Source organism: Populus nigra, chromosome 14 (assembly GCF_951802175.1).
Source record: "Populus nigra chromosome 14, ddPopNigr1.1, whole genome shotgun sequence".
Lineage (NCBI taxonomy): Eukaryota > Viridiplantae > Streptophyta > Magnoliopsida > Malpighiales > Salicaceae > Populus > Populus nigra.
Window position 1 is genome coordinate 1,883,028 of NC_084865.1, and position 21,997 is coordinate 1,905,024.

At 30.3% G+C, this 21,997-nt stretch overlaps 1 protein-coding gene and 1 pseudogene across 1 annotated transcript; one reads left to right on the forward strand and one right to left on the reverse strand.

The window, feature by feature from the left end:
• The first annotated feature begins 552 nt into the window (after positions 1-552).
• LOC133672401 (probable terpene synthase 12) lies at positions 553-3,189 on the forward strand. Its single transcript, XM_062092805.1, is given in 8 exon segments — positions 553-877; positions 963-1,230; positions 1,361-1,733; positions 1,826-1,850; positions 1,852-2,045; positions 2,150-2,288; positions 2,383-2,631; positions 2,731-3,189. Coding segments are annotated over 8 exon segments (1,776 nt in total). The 5' UTR covers positions 553-649; the 3' UTR covers positions 3,031-3,189.
• A 10,964-nt stretch (positions 3,190-14,153) lies between these two features.
• On the reverse strand, positions 14,154-21,997 carry LOC133673276 (isoprene synthase, chloroplastic-like; annotated as a pseudogene).

Sequence of the window (21,997 nt, forward strand, 5' to 3'; positions counted from 1 at the left end):
TCTCAACCCAATAGCTTAAGCTATTAGATGAGATTCCAGGATATGATTTATATTATTCTCTAACAATGAAAGGTAGTGAAGATGCAGCAGACTCTGAAAGAGAAGTAGGGTTGCTATCGGTTGCCATGGAGATAAAGAGTGTTTCTAACCTCGTGAGAGAAGAAGGCTTGATACCATAAAAGGATTTCACGAATGATTTGGTAAATAACTTAAAATATTCATTGCACAGTATTGCCTATATATATTACAGAACATGTTACTATGTAAGGAAAGCTAGTAAAGGAATATACACGGCTGCAACTATTTAGGAAACATAATAAAGCAGAGGTGCTAAACATAGAATGAGATCATTGATGAGCTGAAGTCATGGTGTAAATCCGTGATGAGCTGAAGTCATGGTATTTTTCTTATAAAAATATATGAAAACATAAAAAATAATTTAAAATAAAAAATAAAATTCAACTTTTTAAAAAAATATTTTTGAAAACCTGGTTTATTTGGCATGAACAATCACACAAGCAATAATTACCCGAAGGTCTTCATATATATAGACCTTAATTCACTTGAACAAGTATTCATCGGAGCAAGGTTGCTGAAGGCATCTTTGGGACCAAGTTAGCACAACAGTCTGATTTCTAGCCTCTTTGCAATGGCACTTTGTCTCTTTACCAACTTCCCTAGCGTGAACTCCATGAATTGGAAAGATATGCCGAGGCATCCCCTGCCAAGAGCAGCTCATAGAACTTGCATTAACTTGCAGTTCACTTGTTCAGCAAGCTTGAAAGAATCCCACGAAGTTAGTAAGAGACGATTGGCCAATTACCAACCAACAACTTGGAGCTGCGATTTCTTGCAGTCTTTAAAGAATGATAATGCAGTAAGCACATGCCATATTATTTTTAGCTTTTTGTTTCTCATATATATATATGAAGCATGGTGTGAAATATCCATATATATTGTAGGACAAAATATACAAAGACAAGGCGATGGAGCTAGAAGAGGAGGTGAGGTGCATGATTAACAGTGGAGACATGGAGATGTTAACCATGCTTGAAACGATTGATGACATTCAACGGTTAGGCTTGGGGCATCGGTTTGAAAAAGACATAAAGAGAAAACTTGATAGAATTTCTTCTTCAGAACAAAATTACTTTGAAGCAGAGAAATCTCTCCGCGCGACTGCTCTTTGCTTCAGGTTACTGAGACAACATGGTTATGAGATTTCTCAAGGCACGTTATGAAAACCATGTCTAAAAGCCAATTGTTTCAACAACGTACAGGGTCCATATGTTTTTTTTTACATGTTCACAAGGACCATGCCCCGTGATTTGATTAACCATGTTGTTTATGTGATCTACAGATATTTTTCATGGCTTTATAGATGATCAAGGCAATTTCATGGCCTCCCTTCACAACGATATCGAAGGAATGCTTAGTTTGTATGAAGCTTCACATCTTGCCTGCGAAGGAGAAGAAATTTTAAACAAGGCGAATAAACAAACAAGCATATACTTAAGAAACCATCTAGGAAACTCAGACTCTATGACTGCTGAAAGAGTCAGTCATGCTCTGGAGGTACCATTGCATCACAAGATGATCATGTTAGAAGCTCGATGGCATATTGAATCATACGGTAAGAGAGAAGATGCGAATCCCACACTACTCCAACTTTCCAAGTTGGAATTCAACATGATGCAATCAGTCTTGCAAAGAGATCTCCAAGACATGTCAAGGTACGTATGACTCAACAAACTTAACAATAAGGAAATCGAGCTAGGCTTCAGTGTTGCTTTTATAATTGACCTCCCTGGTGTCGATGATCAAGGTGGTGGCATGACCTGGGCTTGAAGAAACAAGCTGAGATTTAGCAGAGACAGACTAATGGAGTGCTTTTTTTGGACTGTTGGAATGGCCTTTGAACCTGAATTTAACTCATGTCGCAAAGGACTGACAAAAGTGACGTCATTCATAACCACCATAGATGATGTCTATGATGTTTATGGGGCTTTGGATGAATTGGAAGTATTCACAGAGGCCGTTGAAAGGTTTGTATCGGCAGTATAATTAATAAATCAATAATCATTAATTGTTTTTATTTTTTCCTGATCCCTAAAGATATTGTTGAGAAATCCCAATTGTTTTTCATCAGGTGGGATGTCAGTGCTGTGAGAAATCTTCCAGACTATATGAAGTTATGCTTCTTAGCCCTTTTCAACACAGTTAATGAAATGGCATATGACCACCTTAAAGAACAAGGAGAAGATGCCATTCCTTGTCTAACCAAAGCAGTATGTTCATCTAATTTAATGGCTTCTGTCCTGATAGTGATAACCTATATATACTTTATCCACCGAAGTTACAATTATACAAGTTCTATTACAGTGGGCGGATTTATGCAAAGCATTCTTGCAAGAAGCAAAATGGAGCTACAACAATATCAGACCATCATTTGAGGAATATCTTGAAAATGCATGGCGATCGGTATCAGGAACTGTCATCCTCATCCATGCCTATTTCCTTCTGGGAGAAAACATCTCCAAGCAAGCTCTTGATTACCTAGTAAACTACGATGAATTACTCAGATGGCCATCCATTATTTTTCGACTCTCTAATGATTTAGCCACTTCATCAGTACGTAGTATATATGAATACTAGATTCTACTGCCAAGATTTGCTCAAGAAATTTATAGATTGTGCTACTTAACATTCTTGTTGTGGTTAATTTTTCAGGCAGAGATGGCCAGAGGGGAAACAGCTAATTCAATCTCTTGCTACATGTACGAAACCGGTGCTTCTGAGGCTGAGGCAAGAAAACACATAGAGAAACTAATTCAGAAGGCATGGAGGAACATGAACAAATGTCAAATTGATAACGAAACTCCTTTTGCTAGAAGCTTTGTAGGAACAGCAATTAATCTTGCTAGAATTGCCCAGTGCACGTACCGACATGGAGATGGTCATGGAGCCCCAGATAGCAGATCCAAGAACAGAATCTCGTCCTTGATAATTGAACCCATTTCATTTCATTAATGTGTGTGTGTATACACACACATATATTACCCACCTTGTATATAGTGTGTTCCTCGCATTTCATCTTGATTTTGAGTTTAAAAGGTGTTTATTGTGAGATCAGGAGGTTAGAGTAATGCCTCAATTTTAATATTATTGATGTTATTATTTTTAATTTAATCTATAATTCCTTTTTTTGTCTCGCTAATTACTAATTATATTAATTTTTTTTAATTAACATGAATATCTGGACGAACTTACCTACATTTCAACTAATTTTATAAACCTTAAAAATAACAACCATGTAAACTTTCAATAACCCTAAGGTTTCTAGAATTCGAACAGGTAACTTCTAAAAAGTAAACCTAATATCTAACAATTTGAATTACATTCTAGAATTAACTGTATATTTACTTGATTTCAAATAGAATTTAATAAATAATTTGGTCCACATAGATTAAAAATCTTTAATTCATTTGATCACATCAAAATATGGTGGCAAGTGGTATTATTCCGACCATAGATTCTAGTGAAGGTTACGTGTTCAGTTGTTAATATTGTCATGATTAACAGATGAAATGAACAGATGAGAAATTTTAATAATTCATATATATATGAGGAAAAAAAAAGATGAAGAAGAAAGCAGCTTCATGGTCATAGAACCATGATCGTGACATATAGATGTACAAGAACCACAAAGATCTCAGATTTGTTGACACGGGCTGGGCTTGTGGGTCCTTCCGAGGTTCCTAATAGCCATGGCGGACCTACCTCCCTCGCCGACGAACTGTACATTTGTGATTTGTTTTCTTTCGTTGATGGCTATGGATAATAAGAAATATATAGTTATTTATTAAGAATAGAATTAGTCTATTTATTATTTTTAGTTTTTTTAGTTTATATATAATATCTTTTTATTTAGATTAAATTTATTTTTTAAAATTATTTTTATTACATTATGGAGTATGAATAGAACTTTAATTATTTTTTCTTTTTTCTTTTTGTATTTCTCTTTATTTTTTTGGATTATTTATCAATAATTACTCTTGTTCTCCCCATTCCGAGTTTTTGAATATTTTTTTAGTTTTAAATTATTTTTTATATATATTTTTGAATTATTTTTATGTATTTATGTATAAATACATTTTTAAAAAAATATTATTTTTATATATTAAAAAAAATTAAAAATAAATTTTTTTATAGTATTGTTAGATGGACTCTTAGACCTCTTCAAGGGACATCGATGCTTCAAGGGACATTGTCTTCTTGTTCTTATTAATTTTTTTATTTGTTATTAAATAAAAATTTTAATATCTTTTAGAACAGAGGGTATTTTTTTATAATATTTACAAACATTTATTTTTTGTTTAATTATTATATTATTAAATTAACTAACTGAGCCGAGTCACCTCAATAAAACAGATGAGGAAAAAAGCTGAAGAAGAAAAAAGTTAGACATGAAGGAACGGAGGACATTGATAATAGAATGCACGAGAACCACGAGATCTAAGATATACTAGCTTTGATACCCGCGCGATGTTGCGGGTTATTTTTTTTGCATAAAAAATATTTTAAAAAATAAAAATTTAAAAATCTTGGGTTTTTCTGAAAAGTTATACCCAAGAATCTTGGGTTTGGCTACAACACCTGACCTAAGAGTAATATTTATAATATTAATAATAAAATTAAACTTGCATGATCCAAGTTTAAGTGAGTATGACTGTAACACCGGACCCAAGAATACTGGATGTGGGTCTGGCTATAAGGTCGTGTCATAAAAGTGTGATAATTAAATAGATTAATTAAAAAAAACAAAGAAAAAAATCAACATGAAGGAAAAAACTAATGAAAAAAAAGAAAAAAAACATTGAATTAATTGAGTCAACCTTTTAAACCAGGTTATCCCGTAAAACCTGGGATTTGCGTCATGAAAGTTTGATAACTAAATAGAAAAAAAAATGACTGGTTTACCTAGAATTAACCGGGTTAACCCATCAAACCAAGTTAACCCGTCAAGCCCAGGATACATGTCATGAAAGTATGAAAGTCTGATAATTAAATAGAAAGAAAATTAACTTTAACAAACTAAACTAAATGAAAAAAATAACTCGTCAAATCAGGTTAACCCATTAAACTCGAGATTCGTATCATGAAAATCTGTTAACTAAATAAAAAAAAATTTAACATTAACAAACTAAATCAAACAAAAAAAATTCATTAAAAAAAATAAAAAGAAAAAACAAAAGAAAAAAACAGTTATATAATATAATACAATATAATTATAATTATAATTATAATTATAATTATAATTATAATGAAAAAACATGGGGAAATTTTTTTATAAAAAAATGTGGGGAAAGCTAAAGCTAAAGCTAAATTCTCAACCAACTCAATATTGAAAAAATAAATTTAACAAAGATAATTTAAAAAAAAAACATGTGGGGGAAATACTGTAGCAAAACAAAAACCATGTAAGGGAAACACTGTAGTAATCCATAGTAAAAAACCGACAAAGACTATCTTAAAAAAAAAAAAAAGTCAATTTTAGGTAAAAGAAATGAAAAATAAAATACACAAAAAAGGAAACAAAAGCGAAAAAAAAACACGTGGGGAAAGCTACAGTGTTTTAAAGAAAAAGACAAAAAAACTAAATTTTCAACCGGCTCAATAGTAAAAAAATAAAATCAACAAAAATAATTCTGAAAAAAACAAAACAAAACAAAACAAAATATGTAAAAAATGACAATTTTGGAAAAAAAGAAAAAAATAAAATAAAAAAAAAACATATGGGGAAAGCTAAAGCTAGATTATCAGCCAGCTTAATATTGAAAAAATAAATTCGATAAATATAATTTTTTAAAAAAATATATGGGGAAACACTGCAGCAAAACAAAAACTATGTAGGGGGAACACTGTAGCAATCCATATTGTTTTTTTAAAAAAAAAACTACAAAGCTAAATTCTCAACCAACTTAATATAAAAAAAATAAAATCTACAAAGACCATTTAAAAAAAAAATTAAAAAATCATAAAAAAAAATATATGAGAATATTATAGCAATCCACAATGTTTTAAAAAAAAAAACTACATAGTTAAATTTTCAACCAGCTCAATATTTAAAAAAATTAGCAAAGATGATTTTGAAACAAAAAAATTTTTAAAAAAAAAGAAACAAAAAAAAGAAGAAGAAATCAATTTTGGGTAAAAAAAAAGCAAAAACAAAAAAAAAACAAAAGTAAAAAAAAAAAAAAAACCTGCTACAGTGAATATCCCACGCGTTTTAGAGTTCTTTAATATGTTTTGAGGTGATTTTTTTCTCTGGCAAGAAAGGCAGATCAGGTTTCATTTTGACTTTTGAAATTCAGTTGACATTTTTTTGTAATTTTTAAATGTTTTGGGGTTCTTTAGATGATTTTTATAGTGTTTCTAGTTGAAGATTAAATGAAAAACCTATTCTCCACTTAAAAAAAAAATAAGGGATGAAATCATTTTTTTCTAGTTTTTTTTTTAATTTTATCTTTTAATATTAAAATTTTATTGAATTTTTTTATTTAATATTTAATTGATTTTAAATTATTCTTCGTAACTTTTTTAAAGCAAAAAAATATCAAATGTTTTCAAAAAGTTAACAAATAAGGGATTACTAATTCATATATCAAAATTAAACGGACAAGCTACTTGATAACTTGGAACATAGGTGGATATATGATTGATAAAAAATAAAAAATAAAGTTCAATAATTGAAAATATTAGTGATTAATTGATAAAACAACAAATCCCAATCTTGATAGCGAGACAAGAGAGTTGTATTGTCACAACATAGACTAAATTAGAAAACAAAAAAAACCTTATAAAATTGAGACCTTACTCTAACTTTATTAAATTTATTCTTGTTAATTTTATTAAATTTCAGAAATTGATTTATGCGTTTCATTGGAAGGGAACATTGTATGAGAGTTGAATTGTAATTTTTAAAAGTTAATTTGATCAAATTAAAATTAAAATTATATAAATATTAAAATTTAATGGACAATTAAGTATTTGATTGAAGAAATTTAAAATCTAGGATCAAACTGAAAAGAAACATGTGAATTTAATGGCTAAAAATGATCAAATAAAAAGTTAAATTAAAAAAATTAGAAGTTTGATGGTTAATTAAATATTGAAATATATAAATTTAAAATCAATGATCAAAATAAAAAGTTGATCAACTAAAAATTTAAATTTTTCAATTTAAATTATATTTTTATGTAGCGTGAACCAGAAATGTTTCATAAAAATTTAATTTTTTTATTTTAAATTATATTTTTAGATTATTTTGATGTGTTAATATTAAAAAATATTTTTTAAAAAATAAAAAAAATTATTTTAACATACTTTTAAATAAAAAATATTTTCAAAAGCAACTGTTAATACACTCTCAAATATCTTTTAAAGCTCGTTTGACATTGTGGTAGTAATGTTAACGTGTTTTTCTTTTAAAAATATATTAAAGTAATTTTTTTATTTTTAAAATTTATTTTTAATATCAATACATTAAATTAATTTAAAAACATAAAAATTAATTAAAATTAAAAGTTAATTTTTTAAAATATTTTTATATGGAATGTTGATGGTTTGTATCTTGTTAGAGTTTTATTTTAAAAGAAACACATGCAACCCCACGTAATTTGTTTGTCGTCGAAGATGCGATTTGGAATATGGCGTAAAAAATCTGTTTTTTTCCTGCGCCGCCCGTAGTTATCAAACACATCCCATCAGGTCTGTTAGATGTCTTGCCTGTCTAGAGCTTAACCGAGTTCATCGGGTTTTGAGCTTGTTTTTTTAGTAATTTATTTTGGATTTGTATTTAAATTTTTTATAAAATAATTATTTTACTCATAAAAAATTAATTTTTTTATCATATCATTTATATATATTTTTTCATCACATGAATAAAAAATATAAATAATTATGGTAATTATCAAAATTGATTATTCATCAATTCTTGTTTCAAGAATAAGTATAAATAGGGGTGAGAAGGAAGATGTTCGGTGTATTTTTTTGGTAGAATATCTCTAGCCTTCTCTCCACTACTTTCCATTTTTTTTTTTGCTCATTTTTGTTTTTTCTATTTTAAAGCTGAGGTTTATATTATTTAGAGAGATTTTAAGTTTTTTTTACTTTAGTTTAAAAATCTTGTTTAGTAATATACTTAAACAAGGAGGAGCAATTGATAATTAACAACAATAAATAAATACTTATTTATAGTTCTTAAATCCTCAATAATTATGTATCTTACATTTATACTAGTTTTATTTTTAATTTTGATATTGTACATAATAGTTTATATGCTATGATTTTTTTTATGTTTAATATATAATCATTTTCTTTATATCCTAATTGGTCTCACGATTTCAACAACAACTAGCCTAAGTAAACATTTAAGAACGCGGTACAATTAGTATTTTTAAAAATTTTAATATTTTTTGTAAAAAAATAATTTTATTGGTTTTGACTTTACGAAAGATATGTAAGAATAATATGTTTTAGCATTTTATTTAACATTACTTTTAGAATATATATAAATAATTAAATAATTAAATAATTTTTTTTTTATTTTAACTTGTCAGGTAGCACCCTCTAAAGTTGTTATAGTAGGACAGTAGGGTAGCTATGGCCCAATTTGAAGGCATGCTTTTTTTTTTTTGATTATCGTAGGGTGTCCGGGCCAGCTTGCGCGCACCACGACTATTCCCCGCGGTCCACTGAGCATCCTGCAAGTCTAGTGAGCAGGTAAGGCACCGCGGGGGTGACAAGCATGCACATAGAGGATCGAATTCGGAACGGGAGCGAAATAAATCACACGGTTGACCACTGAGCCAGACCCTCAAGTGCGAAGGCATGCTTTTCACATTGGATGATTACTAGCTATCAATCTATTCTCCATGAAGCATCAAATATGGGAAATTCAACGGGGCTAGGTATGGCCTCTATTTGAAGGCATGATGACGTGTATGGATGAGTTTAAATCCAAAAAGGCGTTTAGACATGAAAACAACATTTTAATGAAAATGGATATAACTCTTGATTTGATTATTCAATCAGCTAGCCAGCCACCAGTGTGTTTTACAAGCCCAGTTCTGTAATGGTTCAGCTTCATATAATTAATCAAGGTTGTTTTTGTGTTCAAATTAGACCTCAAAGTTGTTGTTTAGACTTTTGTTCTTCTAGTTATATTTAGATTTCTTGTTTTAGCTAGGTTTCAGGATTTTGAAGAATTGAATTCCCAAATTGAATGACATGGGGTTTGAAGAATTGCAAATATAAAAGTGGAAGAATTTGAATTGAAGGGAAAATTATGGATTTTATTTTTGAATAGGGATGGAATTTAAAAAGATAAGGGTGTAATTGAAAAGTAAAAAGAAAACAATTTTTGGGCAAATTCGAGTTAGCCTGGGCCTCCTAAATCACACGACGGATTGGCTAGCAAATGAAATTTGCCTCGGCGATAATTTCTTCAATAAGTTATTTGGAACAATCATATGGAAGTGCTTGAGACTGCACCTCTTTCGATGGAACAATGATCTGCCCTTTTTCCATGAGATTTTAATAAGCTATTCAGGCATGCAGAAAGAATAAGGTTGTCATGCATTTTTAAGAAAAATATTTTAAAAAATAATTATTACTATATTTTTAATTTTTTTTAAAGTTTGTTTAGTATCATAGTAATTTTTTTAATTTTTTTATTTAAAATATATCAAAATAATAATAATATTATTTTTTAATATTATCTTATCAAAATAATTTAACTGTAAAAACAAATAGTATGTTAATGCTTCGTACCTAGTTAGAATTTTATTTTAAGAGAACACGTAATTTGTTTATCGTGAAGACGCGTGTAAATCATTATCACAAGAAATATTATTATTGGATTTTACTTGTATCGCCTAGTTACTCTCTGTTTTTTTTTATATATATATTTTAATTTTTTTTCAAATTATTTTTTCAATAAAATATAATTAATAAATATATTTGAGATCAAAATAAAAATAGATTTCATTCACTTTTAGAATTGAAAATTTATTGAAAATTATTTTTCTACTTAACATGAAATATTAACATGATTAATATAAGTTACAAGTAAATATTAAATTGATTTACAAAAAAATTGATTCACATGTTTTTTTTATATACTCGTAATTCTTTATTCCACATAAAAAAAATACAAAATTCTCTTGTATTTTATTTAGTTGAAACTTGAAAGCTCAATAATCATAAATGAGCCTTCACAAATTAGTATTGTTTTAACTATCATATGCAGGCTTTCTTCAGCTTGGCTTGGGCTCTAGCTCAAGCATGGGTCACGAGCCATGGGGTCTTGGGCTTGTGTTTTACTAACTTATTTTGAACTTGTATTTAAGATTTTTTTTATAAAATATTTATTTAGTTTATAAAAAATTATTTTTTTATCAACTCATTTATATATATTCATCACAGGAATAAAAAATCTAAATAATCTTATTATTTCTTAACATTTTTTTTTCTTTAAGTGAAAAAATTCTTGTTTTTAAAGCTAAACACTATCAGATTTTTTTTTTATGGTAGATAATCAAGTAAAATGACATAAATTAATTATGGTAATTATCAAAATTAATTCTTGGTTTAAAAAATCAATATAAATAGGGGTGTGAATGAAGATGTTCGGTATTTTGTTTTGGCAGAATATCTCTAGCCTTCTCTCCACCTTCTTTTGCTCCTTTTTTTTTTTTTTTTATCCTAGAGTTTAGGCTTATGTCCTTGTAGAGAGATTTTGAGTTTTTTTTTTTTGTTCATAGATCTTGTTTAGTAATACACAGGAGAATGAGTTGATTGCATAAGTATCATGTTTTCATCAAGGAGGAGGAATAAAATTTTAAGAACATAAAATTAATTATTGATAACAACAAATAAATATTTATTTTCAATTCTTAAATCCTCAACAAGTATGTATCTTACATTTATATTGATTTTATTTTTATTTTTAATTTTGATATTCTTGTTTTAGCTAGGTTTCAGGATTTTTATAATGAACATGTAGCTAGATTAATTCCCCAATTGAATTGAATGACTTGGGGTTTGAAGAATTGCAAATATATATAAAAGTGAAAGAATTTGAATTGAAGGGAAAATTATGGATTTTATTTCTAAATATGTATGGGTGGAACTGAAAAGGATAAGGGTGTAATTGAAAAATAAAAAGATAATTTTTTGATAAATTCGAGTTAGCCCGGGCCTTCTAAATCACGTGATTTGTTCTAAAACATTTCCTACCTCATCTTCCCCTAATCTTCAAAAATTTGTAATCATAAACTTAATAAATTGAAATTAGAAACCTCCTGGACTGTTATGCTACCGATTCAATCTTCTGATTGCTTTTCTCATTTGATTTTTCGTTTTCTACGTGCTCTTCTGTCGGTGTCCAAAATATCGTCTGCTCCCTGATTGGATCAATCCAAGTGTCCTTCACGTAACCTTTTCTTGTCATCCAACCGTCCACCTGTTTTTCCCGTTCCTGGGTAATATCTTGACCCTTCATTTCTGTCCTTTTCTCTCCCACCTTCTCTCGCCATTTCTACCCCCGTCCCTCTCTCTCTCTCTCGCCAAGGCGGTCCTTGTTTGAGGCATAGCCTTTTCCATAGCTAAGTTTTCTTCTGACCATAGATTTGCATTTTACACGCGTTCGCTTTCTAGTTCTTCTGGAGCACTATGGTCTTTTGATAGCTTCAATGGGCTTGGCGATAAGGTAAAAAGCTGTTTCCATAATACATTAACTTAAAAGCTTGGCGATCGATCAAGGTAAATACAGAACCTGGTGTATTTCTAACCTTTCAAACTCATCATCTGTTGTGTTTTGTTACTCTGTAAAAATAGAGAATGAACTTGTAGAAGAGGCCCTGAGGATGATCTCCATGCATTTCCGATCGAGGTAGTCCTCAAATGCCGGTAGTATTTACATAAATCAGTCCACTGAACAGATAACACAACGGATTGGTTAGCATGCAAATGAAATTTGCCTCGGCGATAATTTCTTCAGTAAGTTATTTGGAACAATCATATGGAAGTGCTTGAGACTGCACCTCTTTTGATGGAACAAAGATTTGCCCTTTTTCCATGAGATTTTAATAAGCTATTCATGCATGCAAAAACAATAAGGTTGGCATGCATTTTCAAGGAAAATATTTTAAAAAATAATAATTATTATATTTTTAAATATTTTTTAAAGTTTGTTTAGTATTATAGTAATTATTTAAAAAAAATTATTTAAAAATATATCAAAATAATAATATTATTATTTTTTAATATTATCTTATCAAAATAATTTAAAATTAAAAAAAATAATTTAACTGCAAAAACAAATGGTATGTTAATGCTTCGTCCCTAGTTAGAATTTTATACGTAATTTGTTTGTCGTGAAGATCTGATTTGGACTGAGGTGATATTTGTTTTTTATCCTTTTAAAAAAGTTGACTTCTTCAAACTTAAGTATTCCGATAACCTATGCTGGTTTAGGCCGGTGGCCAAACCCTATACTAGTTTAGATTGGTCAAACCCTAGTTTGATAGAATTAAATTCAGGAATTATTATTTTTATTTTTATTCAAAACATTATTGTTTTAGTTTTTTATTTTTTTAAAAAATATAACATCATTTTAGAATAAATCTAGATTGGTTAATGAATTGATGTATTCAACTTGCTAACTAAATTTTGGATAGAGTTGGGTATCAGTATAATAATTATAGTGTAAATCATTACAACAAGCAATGATATTTTGGATTTTACTTAACAAAGTAGTAGTGTTTTCACTATCATACGCGGCTTTGTTTGGCTTGGCTTGGCTTCTATCTCAAGCATGGTTCACGGGACATGGGGTCCTGGGCTTGTTTTTTACTCATTTATTTTGAATTTGTATTTAAGTTTTTTATAAAATAATTATTTGGCTCATAAAAAATTATTTTTTTCCAACCCATTTATATATATTCATCACATGAATAAAAAGTCTAAAAAATCTTATTATTTCTTAACATTTTTTTTTCTTTAAGGGAAAAACTTCTTGTTTTTAAAGCTAAACACTATTAGGTTTTTATTTTTTTATGGCAGATAATCAAGTAAAATGACAAATTAATTATAGTAATTATCAAAATTGATTCTTCATTAGTTTTGGTTTGAAAAATCAATATAAATAAGGGTGGGAAGGAAGATGTTCAGTTTTTTTTTATTTACAGAATATCTCCAGCCTTCTCTCCGCTATTTTCCACCTTCTTTTGCTCTTTTTTTTTCTTCTTTATCCTAGAGTTTAGGCTTATGTCCTTGTAGAGAGATTTTGAGTCTTTTTTTATTTATTTATTCATAGACCTTGTTTAGTAATACACAGAAGAAGGAGTTGATTGCATAACTATCATTTTTTATAAAGTGAGGAGTAATAAAATTTTAAGGATATATAATAATTATTGACAACAACAAACAAATATTTATTTTCAATTCTTAAATCCTCAACAAGTATGTATCTTACATTTATATTGATTTTATTTTTAATTTTAATTTTGATATTGTATGTGATAGTATATATGCACGCTAGGATTTTTTATGTTTAATATATAATCATTTTCTTTATATTCTAATTGACCTCATGGTCTTGGTAATGACCAACCTTCTCTTCCAGTGTTGTTTCTATTTTAGATTTATTATATTTGAACATATAAATGTTTAAATTTGTAGTAAACATTTTATTTTTATAGTAATTTATTTTAAAATTATAAAATAAATTTATTTTAATTATTTTTCTAGTTAATTTTATTCAATATGTTTTTAAAAAAATATTGGCGAGGTTACTGACGAAACTAGACTTTCAGTACATTCTACAGAGTTCAAAAAGAATTATTACAAATGTCACTATTATTGATGGGGTTACCAACAAAACTAAACCGTCGATATATTTTAGAAAGTTGAAAAAGAATTAATGTAAATTTCACTACTACGGTTAATTGCCAATAAAATTATAAGTGGTATTCTATTGATGATATGTTATTTTTACCAATGAATATACTAATGAAATAAAATAAGTAATTTTTTTTTGTACGCTTTATATATCTGTAAATCTATCAATATATTTATTACTAATAAATTTATTGGCATAAATTACTTAGGAGAGTTTTTCTAACAACTTTTTCCATACGTGAGTCTGGATAATATACATATTGACAGAAATTATCATTGTTAAATCTGATTGTGTATTCTCGACCACTAGACCCATCTCCATTTTGATAAGCACACTGGGCTTGCCGAGCAAGGTTAATTAAAGCTGTTCCAATAAATGGTTTTGCTCACAAAGAGTCATCAAGTCTTTCTTTGTTCAGCTTCTTCCTGTTTTCATCAATCAAATTCCTTACATGTTCAAGAGCAAGTTCCTCCGAAAGGCCAGTTCTGTTCATGTAGCATACAGAATTTGCAGTTTCTCCTCTCTGAATATCCGCCTGTGTACACAAACAAGAATGTTGATGTGAGGAACAATATTTTCTATGCATTTTTCCTGATGTCTCTCACTAGAGGTGATGCACCCTTCTCAGAGAATATAAAGGAGAGAACTAAGGCAAGTGAAAAACCTAATGATAATGAAACCAAACCCTGATGTATTTCTATGTTTTCAAGCTCATCGTTTGGTGTTTTTACTCGGTAAAACATGATAACGAACCAGTAGAAGAGGCCCTGAGGATGATCTTCATGCATTTTCGAGATAGTCCTCAAATGCCGGTGTGGACTTATTGCAAAACCATTTTGCTTCTCGTAGGAAAGATAACTGAATAGAGATTACAGATTGGTTAGCAAAAGAAAATGGCATATAATAATTTTTTCAGCTGAGTTATCAGAAAGTTAGAAATAACCAAACGGAACTGTACCGCTTTTGTCAGGAATGGAAGAATGTTTGCCCCCTTTTCCTTGAGATTTTCATAAGCTATATATCTCATTGATAGTGTTATAGATGTAAGGAAGCAAATCTCCATATAATCCGGAAGATCATTGATTGCATTGACATCCCTTCTGAGATAGTAACCAATTAACAAGAGCAAAAACTCTATGATTCAGCAATTTAACGACAGGATCAAACGTAATGGTCAAGGAGGGAATTCTTTCAGAGCACAAACCTTTATACAGTATGTGTAAATAGCTCCAATTCATCTGGAGTGTTGTTACCTATTTTTGGGTTCACATAAAAAAAAATACAAAAAAAATATATTAAAATAAATCCAAAAAATAATAGGAGCGAGAAAAGAATTGCTGAAATGCCGAAAAAATGCCAAAATTGATTGAGGAGATTCAAAAATACAAAAGGTTGAAATTTGACAGTGAGAGCCCTGTTGATGAGGAAAATTCAATTTGAGAAAAGAAAAGTCCAAAATCAAATGTTTATGAACTTAATTAAATTTTATCCAAGGTTTAATTGAATTCATAGAGGGTTTGATTGCAAGAAAATTGATTTTGTAAGTCAATTTAGGCTTTTATCTGAAAAAATTAAAATTCTGGGGTCCAATTGTAATTTTAAAGAGTTGATTTGCTCAAATCAGGGGCTTAATTGCATATTTATTGAAGTTTGATGGCCAATTAGGGACTTAATTGAAACAATCCAAAAACAAGAACCAAACCAGAAAAGGCGATAACATTAAGGGACACAATTACAATTTTGGCAAGGATTTGATTACAAAGCTGCTAGAAATTCAATGGCTGAATCAAAAGAAACCAAGCGGCGCCGTTTCACCATGTCATCGTCTGCAACAGCTGGTTTTCTTTGATAATTAAGGAAGGAGACATTGACAGCGATAATGGAGCCGTTTCCAAATCAAGAAGGGAGCGTATCACGGCTGAAAACCCTCACCACCGTGATGCACGCAGGCTTACCAAAAACATTCTCATCCTCCGGCTATAAAAGCCAGAAGAAAAACCAAACGTAGGGAGGAGGGGGGAGAGAGCAGACCGAGAGGAGAAGTGACATTGAGGAGAAAGCAAGAGGGCAACAGAGAGGAGAACGTAAGAAATAGGAGAGAGCGGAGAAATATTGAGAAAGCAAAAGGGAGAGCAGACGTATCCAACCGAACGGAAACGGAGGACACAGTAAAGAAGACAACACAGCGCCATCGTCATCTTCGTCTTCTCAAAACCAGGTACGTTCGATGGCCTTCTCAGTTTCTGTATAACGGGATGATGCATGTTTACTATGTAAAAGAAGAAAAGAGAACGTAAGGAAATCAATGCTGCAATCACTCTTTTTTTTCTTTCCTCTTTTGTTCTGTCACCGTAAACAAGATGATGAACAGTGCGAAGGTAATTTAATTACCTTTGCACTGTTCATGCACGCGTAAAATATTACGCGTGCATGGGGAGGGATGGGCTGGTCAGGCCCAGCCCATCTGCGCAAGTTGGCTGGGTCCAGCCCAGCCACATGGGCCGGGCTGGGCCCAACCCAAAAAAAAGTTAAAATAAAAAATAAAAATGTTTCAAAAAATCGGTGATTTTTTTTTGTTTTCTATTGTATTTTAATCAACATTGATTTGTATTTTTATACTGTAAAGATACAAGTTTGGTGTTAAAATACTGGTTTTCGGTAAAACCAAAAAATAAAAATAGAATAAAAAAAAATATATTTTGTTTTCATGCTTACGGCCAAGTCTTAGCATGCATTTTGGCTTTAATAACCAGTTTATTAAAGTCACGAGAACTGGGCCAATATTTCAAAAAAATTTAAAAAAATATTTTGTTTTGTTTTAATATCTGGGGTTATGACCTTATACGTAAAACATATTTCGAATATTAAATTTCTTTTGTTGCCGTCAGAATTACCTGATAAGATAAGGATTTCTTTACCGAGGAGGACTTTTCTTAAACTATAGACGAACCAACAATTAGAAAACACGACAACACCTTAGATTTTATCAGACAATAAAACAACGCAGCTTATCTTAGGTAGGGCATATTTGGGGTGTTAATACCTTCCATTTACGCTACCAGTCCCTGTACCCGATCTCTGAGACTAGTTAGGGTTCCTAATGACCAAAATATTAGGTGGCGACTCCCATTCCAATTTTTCATTGATAAGAGACAAGAATTCTTTGTCTCCCTATATTTTTAGATAAGATTGATGTGAGAGATTATGTTTTCGCCGCGACACCACACACGTGCGACATGGAGTACAATAAACATCATACACATCATTGTATAATGCTCTACTTTTGTCAGCTCTTGCAGGAAATTAGTATATTGACGTTCAAATACCACTCCAACCTGCCCAGTAGAAGCATTCCATTTATCTGTCTGATCTGGCAAAGTTCAACTTGGTTAAGAGACTAACGTTCCTCCACCAACAAAATGAGATAGAAGAACCATAATTAGTATACACGAGATGATATGTTCACGCGCTGCCGCGTACTTATAAAACAAATGCACTTAATAGTATTATAATTGTGAGCCAGAGCTAGATAAGTAATAGAAATTAAAAGTATGATGGAGCAAATATTTCATGATGAAAAAAAAAGTTGTGTTGGTGATCAAAAACTTAGAGACTTAACAAAATGATTTGTAGCAATTTACCGTGTTTTGTGAGGAAAAATACAGTGCTTTCGCCATATGATTTAACTTTTCAGTTAATAAAAAAAATTACAAAACTAAATTCTCTACCAACTTAATATTAAAAAAAAAAACAAAGATAGTTTTGGAAGGAAAAAAACCCATGAGAAAAAAACATTGTAGCAATTGACAATGTTTTGTGAGGAAAACTATAGCGCTTTTCCCAATAAAATAAAATAAAAAACCATTTAGAGAAATATTGTAGTAATCCACAGTGTTTTGTGAGAAAAACTACAACACTTTCCTCATATAATTTAATTTTACTGTAATTATAATTCTTAACCAACTTAATATTAAAAAAAAAATAGACAAAGATAATTTTGAAAAAAATCATAAAAAAATCACATGGAAAACACACTGCAACAATTCATAGTGTTTTAAAGAAAAAAATTACAAAGCTAAATTTTTAATCAGCTCAATATTAAAAAAAAAATCGACAGAGACAATTTTAGAAAAAAAAATAACAAAACAAACACTAAAAAAAGAAAAAAAAATTATGTTGGAAACACTGTAGCAATTCACAGTGTTTTGTGATGAAAGCTACAGTGCTTCCCTATATGATTTAGCCTTATTTATAATGACTTGTAATTATAATCTACAAACAACTCAATATTAAAAAGATAAAATTAAAAAAGATAATTTGAAAAAAGTTATAAAAAAAACCTATACGAAGAGACACTGTAACAATCCACAATGTTTTATGAGCAAAGCTGCAATGTTTTCCTCATACAATTAAGCTTTATTACAAAGTTAAATTCTAACCAACTCAATATTAAAAAAAATAAAATCAATAAAGATAATTTTGGAAAAAAATATCACAAAAAAAAAAAGAAAACACAAAAGAAACTGGAAAAAAACCATGTGAGGAAAAACTGTATCAATCCATAGTGTTTTGTGAGGAAAAACTTGTATTTACTTGTAATTGCAATTCTTAACTAGCTTAATATTTAAAAAATAAAATTGACAAAGATAATTTTAGAAAAAAAACATTATAAAAACAGGAAAAAACACTGTAGCAATCAATAGTAATTTTCAAAAAAAGTTACAGTGCTTTCCTAATATATTGTAACTGTAATTTTTAACCAGCTCAATATTAAAAATAAAATAAAAAAAGATAATTTTGGAGAAAAAAACCATGCAGAGAAACACTGTAGCAATCAACAATGTTTTAAAGAAAAAAAATTACCAAACCAAATTCTCAATCAGCTCAATATTAAAAAAAATAGACAAACATAATTTTGAAAAACAAAGAAATAAAATAGAAAAACTATGTAGAAAAACATTGCAGTAATTCACAGTATTTTTTTTAAAAAAATTAGAAAGCAAAAATTTTAACCAGCTCAATATTAAAAAAAATCAATAAATGTAATTTTAAAAAACAAAGAAATAAAATAAAAAAATTATGTGGAAAAACATTACAACAATTCACAGTATTTTTTTTAAAAAAAATTACAAAGTAAAAATTTTAACCATGTCACCCCATGTTACTTTCTTGTCGGAGCTTAACACTGACTGCACCATCGTGCAGTCCAGGAAGGAAAATTCAAGAAGTATTTTATTTGCATCACCCCTTTTACGATGTGCCTCAATACTCCACCCAGCTGTTAGTCTGTCTGTGCTGCGATGCAACGGAAGCTGCCATGCGTGATTCGCTTGTTTTACCAGATTTCTGCTGTTGAGGTCCTCTAGATTCCATCTTGTTAATGCCTTGGCCTCCTCCAAAAGATTTTCACCTTCCAAGGCAAGAAATGGAGCTTCATATAAACTTAGAATGTCCTCTTTCAGGCATTCCATGAAACTTCAGTTTTGGTCCTTGAATTTGCTGGACACATCAGCACTTTCAAAGGCATTATGATCAGTATCCAATATAAACTCCATATTGCAAGAACATACCTCATTGTTAAGCATGGAATATGTGAAGTATAATTAAAATTCCGTAAGTTTAAAAAATCCTTCAAGCTAATTATATTTTAATTATACCTCAGTGTTATATTTATCCAATATAACAGTCACTCAAATACCAAGTTAATTATATTTTAATCCTTCAAGCTTATGATTGACTGATTACATCCGGCAAATAACCAAAAAAATCAAAACATTTTTTTTATTGACGGGGCATAATTTATTTATTTATTTTGTAATTTTGGTCAATTACTAGCTCCTGCCTGCTGAAATTATAATTTAAACTATTTTAAAGTAAAGTTGTGCATAAAAAATATTTGAAGTAAAATAAAAAATAAATTTTAGCGTCCATGCTCATTAATTAGAAAAAAAATAATAATGGAGGGGATGATATTTGTTAGAATTATTTTTCATGTTTTGAAAAGGCTGTATTATAAACTTATTATAATGTTATATAAATGAACAACTATATTACTAATATTTAGAATTAAATTAGTAAATTTGTTGTTGAAATAGATTATATCTTATTAGATTAGAAATAAAAGTATTATTACAATCCAACACCAACAACTAGGCTTCTACTGTGTTGTGAAACTGTATCACTCCATCGTGTCTCTGTATCTTAATTCCAGTTGTTCGATGGAGTGGATATGTGCATGCAGCTTAATCATTTTCTATTGACGGTAAGTAATCATAATTCCAGCTGATCGGCGGTAGCACCTTTTGTGCTTACTATTGCTGCACATTCGACCTGCATAGTCATTTGGGGTGCCATGGAGGATTCTTGTTAAAGGATTTCTGTACAATTTCTGAGTCGTCAAGGAGAATGAACCTGGCAAGCACAATATTTAGAAAACAAGAAGCTCTTAAGCCCATGCTAACAGGTTTTCTTCCGTCGAAAAACCATCTCAACTTGAAAATTAAACAGCGATGATTTTATGATAATCCCAGTCTTGAAACAATCTAACCAGTTAGGATTTTCAAAATGCAGATCCGAATGTAAGTTAACCAGTTGCCTACTGTAAGCCCAGTTTTGGTGAACTTAAAGCCTGAGTACAGCTTCTAGGATCCCACAATCAAAACCAACTCTGTAGTGTCTATAGTTTATGGAAATTGATGGAGCTCTTTCTCACATCATAGCCTGGTCACCCTTGCTTTAATCCTAATCAATCTAGTTTTTGGCTGCGTACGGAGACCATTGTCATAAATATTAGAGAATGGACACTTAGTAATCTAGTTTTTGCTGAAGCCAAATCGCTGCAAAGACGAAAGATGTAGGAAGGCCAACTGATGATATCATGATACTTTTGTAAGTTCTCAATCTCCTCTTTTTTTTATGTTCTTACTTACTGCAAAAGAGGCAAAAACTAGTTGAAGAGGCCCTGAAGACGATTTCCAAGCATTTCCAAAGTACTCATCGAATGTTGGTGTGGCCTTATCGTACAACCGTTTTGCTTCTTGAAGGAATGCATCATCCCACTGTAAGAAAGAATAGATTAATTAGAACCGAAATCTGCTAGCACAGGAAAATTGCAAGTGTGCAATTTTTTCTGCAAATTATAATCAGTAATCAGATTTAAGACTCTGTATATTTATACCATACCGCTTTTGTTTAAGTATGGCAGAATGTTTTCCTCCTTTTCCTTGAGATTTTCATAAGCTATCTCATTGGTAGTGTTACATCGAGCTAGGAAGCACAGCTTCATATAATCTGGAAGATCATTGATTGAATGAACATCCCTTCTGACACAGCAAGAAATAAGGAGAAAAATGAAACGATTGGCATCATGACAACAAAATAAACCAAATTGGTGAGAGGGTAATTCTTTTCTTAGTACAAACCTCTCAGCAGCATCTGTAAATAGCTCAAGCTCATCCAGAGTACCATAAACATCATAGATATCATCGATGATGGTTACAAAGGAGAACATTTTTGCTACTGATTTACGGCAATCACTGCATTGAGGTTCGAACGCAACACCAACAGCCCAGTCAAAGCTTTCAATTAACCTTTCTCTAGCAAAATGCAACTTTGTTGCAAGACCAACACGTCTCCACCACCTGAGCGGCACAGCAGGCGAGGAAAATTATTTCCATGAATGGCAATCTAATTGACCTGAGTACTGCTCTTGATTTATTGTTTCCTAGACCTTGGTAAGAACAAGAAATTTTGGTCTTGGAGTGACCTTGATGTCTCGCGAAGATCTCTTTGGTAGACTGATAGAACGATGTTGGAGTCCAGTATAGCAGGTTCCAGCAGTACTTGATTTGCATCTTCCTTGTTACGGTATGATTCGATACTCCATACAGCTTCTAGTCTTTGCGTCCTGCGATGCAATGGAAGCTCCAATGCATGATTCACCTGTTTGCCGGGGTCTTATCCAGTTTTTTTCTTCACTATTTAGTTCATAATTGGCAGACCTTCTGGTTTCTGTTTCTGTTGAACTGACAT